We start from the raw sequence: 7,500 nt of genomic DNA, 5'->3' as shown, positions 1-7,500 counted from the left end.
CTTAAGTGGTGCAGCAGTTGCAGCCTGGCGCCTCGCCACCATAGAGCTGCTGTACCTCTTAAGGTGGAACGGGAAAGTTGGAGCAGGAGGCCAACAGGTGTGATATGTAGCCACCCTGAAAGTGAAGTTTGGGCTTTTTTACGGCCAAAAGACTAGATTTTAGTGTGAAACGCGTCATTTGATGTGATAAAATGATCAAAAATGCTGGAAAAGTCACTATTGAGCGACGCGGCTCGACGCAGTCGAAATGACTTTTAAAATTTGGGTGCATCCAAAAGTCCAGTGTATCCGTTTATAACGTTTTTGGCTGTAATAGTTTGGCAAAGCCGACATCTAATGGGAAAAAGACACTGTTTATGTAATAAAGGTGGAGTTCATCATAATGTAGCACTGATGTTTCTCAGCCCACCCCCAGCAATGTCATTAAAAAACAAAGGAAACCTGTAAAAGGGGTCTGTAATGCAGTTGGACTGATGGACACCTGTGTGTTGTGGGTTATGTAATCATGTAAAACCCGTTTTTTCTGTTTGATTCCGTAACTCCTTTACCTGAAACCACCTGCATTTACTCCGAGTGTCCGTTTAGGGAATTTTAAGTAGTTACAGGACTCGCCCTGCTGAAGAAGAACGCTCTGTCTTGTTTATGGTTTCCACAGAATAACCTGCAGCAGTGAACAAACTCTTACAGTGTTGGACTCACTCGACGTTTTGCTTGTGTCCAGCTTTAGACGATGTCCATGCACTGGTCACCTCTAGAGCCGATGTCTGATATTTCCAAGCGCGCCGTGTTGCCTAATGCGCCCGAAATGAACCGGTGAGCACAGATAACACGTCTTAGCAGCTCACAAAGCTGTGGAAATGTCAACATTGCGAATGCAGATAGGGTGTTGTGTGCCGAGTCTGGAGTGACGCTGAAAGTAAAGATTAAAGCAAATTCGCTGACCTTCTCCGCTTGTTCAATACAGAGACGTCCATATCTTACATCTGATCCAGAGCGACTTACGAGAAGTGCTTTGTCTGTCTAGAGAAAGTGTCTCTGCTGTTTACCAACAGGTTAGAGAGAAAGACGGTCCTGAGCTCAGATACTGCTAGAAACAAAAAGTCACTGTTGATACCCAGAGAAAAGGAACCGAGTGGAACACAGAACAGTGCAGTACAACACACTACACTACACTACAGTACACTACACTACAGTACAATACAGTACACTACACTACAATACAATACAACACACTACACTACAGTACAATACACTACACTACAATACAACACACTACAGTACAATACAGTACAACACACTACACTACACTACAGTACAATACACTACACTACAACACACTACAGTACAATACAGTACACTACACTACACTACAATACAATTAAAACACACTACACTACACTACAATACAGTACACTACAATACAGTACACTACAATACAGCACATTACTCTGCACTACATTACACTACACTACACTATAGTACACTACATTACAGTACACTACAATGCAGTACAATACAATACAGCACACTACAATACAGCACACTACACTACAATACAGCACACTACACTACAGTACAGTACACTACACTACACTACAATACACTACACTGCACTACATTACAACACACTACAATACAGTACACTACACTACAATACACTACAGTACACTACACTGCACTACATTACAACACACTACAATACAGTACACTACATTACACTACAATACAGTACAATACAATACAGTACACTACACTGCACTACACTACAATACAGTACACTACACTGCACTACAATACAGTACACTACACTACAATACAGTACACTACAATACACTACACTACAATACAATACAGTACACTACAATACACTACACTACAGTACACTACACTGCACTACATTACAACACACTACAATACAGTACACTACATTACACTACACTACAATACAGTACACTACAATACAGTACACTACACTGCACTACACTACAATACAGTACACTACACTGCACTACACTACAATACAGTACACTACACTACAATACAGTACACTACAATACAATACAGTACACTACATTACAGTACACTACAATGCAGTACAATACAATACAGCACACTACAATACAGCACACTACACTACAATACAGCACACTACACTACAGTACAGTACACTACACTACACTACAATACACTACACTGCACTACATTACAACACACTACAATACAGTACACTACACTACAATACACTACAGTACACTACACTGCACTACATTACAACACACTACAATACAGTACACTACATTACACTACACTACAATACAGTACAATACAATACAGTACACTACACTGCACTACACTACAATACAGTACACTACACTGCACTACAATACAGTACACTACACTACAATACAGTACACTACAATACACTACACTACAATACAATACAGTACACTACAATACACTACACTACAGTACACTACACTGCACTACATTACAACACACTACAATACAGTACACTACATTACACTACACTACAATACAGTACACTACAATACAGTACACTACACTGCACTACACTACAATACAGTACACTACACTGCACTACACTACAATACAGTACACTACACTACAATACAGTACACTACAATACAATACAGTACACTACATTACACTACACTACAATACAGTACAATACACTACAGTACACTACAGTACACTACAGTACAATACAGTACACTACAATACAATACAGTACACTACACTACAATACAGTACACCACTACAATACACTGCACTACATTACAATACAGTACACTGCACTACAATACAGTACAGTACACTACACTGCAACACAACAATACAGTACACTACAATACAACACAATACAATACAACACATCACAATACAGTACAATACACTACAATACGTTACATTACAAAACACTACACTACACTACACTACATAAGTGCAGTACAATACACTACAATCAATACTGAACTCAGTGCTGATTTAAGTGCTGTGTAAAGAGACGGTCTCCAGTCTGCGTTTGAAGACTGCGAGAGACTCTGCTGTTCGGACAGCCAGTGGGAGTTCGTTCCCCCACCTGGGAGCCGGAACAGCGAACGTTCTCGACGCTTGTCTTCCACGCACCTTGAAGGATGGCGGGTCAAGCCGAGCTGTACTTGAAGCTCGAAGGGCTCGTGGTCCAGTTCGAGACTTCACCGTTGCCGTCAAGCAGGAAGGGGCTGGTCTGTATCTGGCTTTGAGTCTAATGATTTGGTATGAAGTGATGACTCCGATCATTGTCTAATGTGGAGGGATATTCAACATTGTGGTGAAGCGCTAATCCTGAGCTGAACTCGTCACATGACCGAACATTCTTGTGTGTGACCTCTGTGGAAAGTTCATCTGTCCCTCCCAGTTTTCTTGGGTTGAAAGATTCATGCCTATGCGGTTTTGGCACCACAACAAAAACACTCTTTCATTTTCAAGCTGCAGGGTTAGGAAGGAAAACTGTGTAGTGTCTTACTTTTTAGAGTTATTTATTTTTTTAGTTATTTTTCAGTTTTATTTTTATGTAAATGTATAGGAGACCTCACGCTCACTTAAAGGGGAATTCCCAAAAGTCAAACCTTATTCACAGTCCATTCATTGAGATGTAAACAGAGCGATTCCGAGCGGTTTGGTGTGAAATGGTCCGGATGTCTTCACAGCAGTGGTGATGGGAACCAGGGGGTCGCCATGACTACAACACAGATATAGACATTTTATTGACCATCCAAACCCACCAGTGAACCTACACGAGCCATCTGAGTTTATTTGGAATATTGATGACGGAAAAATAGTGGAAAATCTGGGGGGAAAAGCCTTGAAACACCCTGCCTGTGTTCGTCCACCATGCATGTATATAAGGAAGCACATTAATAGCCATTTCATGTAGTAACGTTCTGTGAGGGAGCTTTGAGAAGTGAACATCTGGTTCCTATCACGACCACTGTGAACAGTTCTGACCGTAAGTTCTTATAGAATGAAGCATTTCACACCAAACCACTCCGAATGACTTTGTTTACAACTTAACGATTGAATTGTGCAGAAATTTAGAAAAATTGGTGGAGTTCCCCTTTAAGGTTATATCTTAACCTATCTACTTCAGCACCAACTCGAGACCAGCAGGCTCGAAAAGTCTCTTCCTGGTCACATTCCTGACCTCTTCCATTCAGCTCTTTTGGGAACGTCACATTGCTGAGCAGCACATGTGACTTTCTGATCAAAGTGTTTACAAAGGATGAAGGTTTTCTCCAGCTGGTAGCTCTGCAGCGCGCCGTCTCGGGGAGTGCAGTCTTCCAAAGAAACGTTCATTCATTACTGGGATTAAAGCCAGGCGGATGGTGTTCCTGCTGGGAAAGCGAGCAACTTTTATTCCAGCGCATTCCGAATGGCACGGTTTCCTCTACCTTTCTGTTATTCGCTGGATTCCTCTGAGTCACAGAAGGAAGCAGTTCCCTTAAGTCTGATTCCATTGGTAGATTCTGACATCGTGACCAAGCTTTATTACTCACTTCGTGGCAGATTGAGTCTAACGGAAAAGCTCTCTGTGTTTTATTACACTGTAACAATGTGCAGCGGCGCGTGTGAAGCGGCGGAATGGATTAAGAAAAGTAGGTCGATTTTTATCTTTTCTTTTGCCGGTGTTGAACCACATTCCTCCTGTAAGGAATGAGGTGTTTCTCAACTCAGATGTTGCCTCTTCATCCTGCTGTTTTCATGGCTGATCAATGATCTGGACTTTGTTTTCAGTGCACCCGATGTGGCAGGAGCCTCTGGCCGTCCCGGGCGGAGATCGCCAGTCTCCCATAGACATCTCCGTGCGGAAAAGCTTGTTTGACCCGCAGCTCAAGCCGCTCGTCGTGAAGTACGACCCCAGGACCTGCCAACAGATCTGGAACAACGGCTACTCGTTCCTCGTAGAGTATGATGACACCACGGACAAATCCAGTAAGAGATCCTTGATTCAAAGGACGATCCCACCGGTTCTTCAAAATCGCTGCTTAATTTAGTGATAAAGGTGTGGTAGTGTAGTGTAGTGATAAAGTCCGAGTGGTTTGGTCTGAAATAGCTGAAATAGATGATATACACACTGGGACTGTATCTACAGTGGTTGTAATAGGAACCAGAGGTCGTGACGACCAGTGAACGTCAGCGAGTTTTTATGTAAGATCTTTGTAATGATGAAATAGTGGTGGGGACACCTTTCACGTACCCCTCCGCCATGAATGGAGTCACATTTAAGGCCAAAATCTTCTCAAAACTATCATAAAACAGTGTCTCAGTCACCAGGCAGTGAATTCACTGGCCACTTCTGGTTTCTGTGAGGGAGCTTTTAGAGGTGGACGTCTGGTTCCTATCACTAACGCTGTGAGTGACTCGTTTCTGTAGAACTGAGTGTTTCACACCAAGCCACGTAACCATTTTAACATGTGGAAATTTTGAAAAATCGATGGAATTCCCCTGTAATGTTGAAAGCCTCCCTGTTTTACTGCTTTAAACTGATTTAATGCCCCTGACCATTCGTTAAGACTTTGAATACTGTGTGAATGTTTTGCCGTAAGACGCACAGTTTACATTTTGTGCTTTAATGTACGAAGAACAGCAGCGAGTCGTTTGTACATGACCTCATTTTCTCTTCATCCCTCCGAATCAAACAGGCTGTTTCTGGTTCTGTGCCTTTAAGACTGAGTTGTGGAAATGAGCTCAGCTTTTCCTGAAAGAATAATCCCACTGAGTGCTGAAGGCCGTTATATGTGAGCACGTTCATGGCTGGAACATCACAACCATTTTTAAACCGCACGCTTAAAATATGTCACACAAGGTTTTTTGAGGGCACTTTTGGTTCCATGGAGAACCGTATTTGAAGAAGGGAGCTGTGAGCATTAAGAGTGACACAGTGAAAGTTCTGTTCCGGGTTTTAAGGTTCTTCCCAGAAGCTTTGCACGATGTGGAGGTTCTTTAAGCTTTGGAACGTGCACCTCACGTCCAAAAATGGTTCTCTAAATTGTTCTCCTAAGGAACCAAAAGTGGCAACGACCCCTTTGTGTGTTTATCGGTTTGTGATGATAAGCCGTTCTGAGTATATTGAGTGTATCACCAGTTCATAAACAACTCAACAGCTGCATTTCATTACAAAAACAAGCACCATGAATCCTGTGTAGCTGGATTTGGTGCAGCGTGTCCTCATAGTTTTTGATGGGACATGCGTAAAAAATCCTGTTAGATATTTATTTTAGATATTTATAATCAGGTTCCAGCTTATTTCATGTCTCTGAGGTTTGCTGACGTGTTGTGTGTTGTCATCTTTTTGCCACCACTAACAGTGTTGACACAGATAATGTTGACATACAAAACTCTTTTGTTTATTTTTAAATCAAAAAGTTATTTAAGTTGTTTATTTTTCCTTTTCCCTTTTTTTTTTTTTTTTTTTTTAAACTTGTTTTGTGTTAGCGCTGCATGGTGGTCCGCTGGACGATCAGTTCAGACTGTGCCAGTTCCATTTCCACTGGGGGGAGAATAACGCCTGGGGGTCTGAACACACGGTGGACCATCTCCTCTACCCCGCTGAGGTACCAGCACAGCAGGCAGTACTGAGAGATTGTTTTGAAACGTCACTGAATAAGAAACAGATCAAATGTCGATTTTACACTGAAAAAAAGTGCAGTGTTTTTTTTTGTTTTTTTTTTTTTGGCCCCGCTCCCGTAAGATTTCATCCCACTCCCAAAATCTGAATGGTTTTGTCCCGCTCCCGCCCGCAACCGAAACTTCATTGTCCCGCAGCTTCATCAAGGGCTTTAGCTCGCAGTACTTTTACTTTCAAGTGGTAACTTGGTTAAACATCACTGGGCACGGGTGCTGAAATGGTTCACGCGTTTGAAGTACATTGACTTCTTTTTTCCAATGTATTGTAGGAAATGAAAGCGCAGTTATGAAACATTTTCATAAACACATAAAGTAACCCATGTGCAGCATTTCCTGTTCTGTAAGCCTGGTTTCAAAGCACTGCCACGTCTTATTGCTTCTCTGCTCTTGAGCCACGATATGACGGACTGAAAATGACCTTCTGCCTCCCCGTAGAATAAAATAACCCCGACTCTGTCATAACAAACTGCAGTTACATCATTTCTGTTTAATTCATTAATTCAGATGTAAACCGAGAGACTCAGAGCGGTTTGATGTGAAATGGTTCAGATGTCTTTACAGTGGTGGTGATGGGAACCAGACGTCGCCATGACTACAACACAGATATAGACGGATTTTATTTACCATCCAAACCCACCAGTGAACCTACACGAGTCTTCTGAGTTTATATGGGATGTTCGTGATGGAAAAATAGAAAGCATGAAATGATAAATGTTCTTTGTTCCTATATAAAACACGGTTTTTAGGTTAAAATATTGCCAAATCTATTATTATAAAACAACGTCTCAGCCATTTTCATGTAACGGATTTCTG

The 7,500-nt window shown here is 41.8% G+C and overlaps 1 protein-coding gene across 2 annotated transcripts in view; it reads left to right on the top strand.

Annotated features, from left to right (window-relative positions):
• Positions 1–7,500, top strand: part of ca5a (carbonic anhydrase Va) — an 18,976-nt gene that overhangs the window by 821 nt on the left and 10,655 nt on the right. Inside the window, exons 1-3 of one of the 2 annotated variants that reach the window (XM_017698856.2) lie at positions 4,447–4,655; positions 4,795–4,992; positions 6,496–6,614. In XM_017698856.2, the coding sequence (XP_017554345.1) occupies positions 4,613–4,655; positions 4,795–4,992; positions 6,496–6,614 (360 nt within the window). In that variant the 5' untranslated portion in view covers positions 4,447–4,612. Of the gene's footprint in view, positions 1–4,446; positions 4,656–4,794; positions 4,993–6,495; positions 6,615–7,500 lie in introns of those variants that run through there. The other variant, XM_017698855.2, reaches the window with a different exon arrangement.

The sequence above is a fragment of the Pygocentrus nattereri genome, chromosome 8 (assembly GCF_015220715.1).
Source record: "Pygocentrus nattereri isolate fPygNat1 chromosome 8, fPygNat1.pri, whole genome shotgun sequence".
Classification (NCBI taxonomy): Eukaryota; Metazoa; Chordata; class Actinopteri; order Characiformes; family Serrasalmidae; genus Pygocentrus; species Pygocentrus nattereri.
This window is presented reverse-complemented; position numbering and strand designations above follow the sequence as displayed.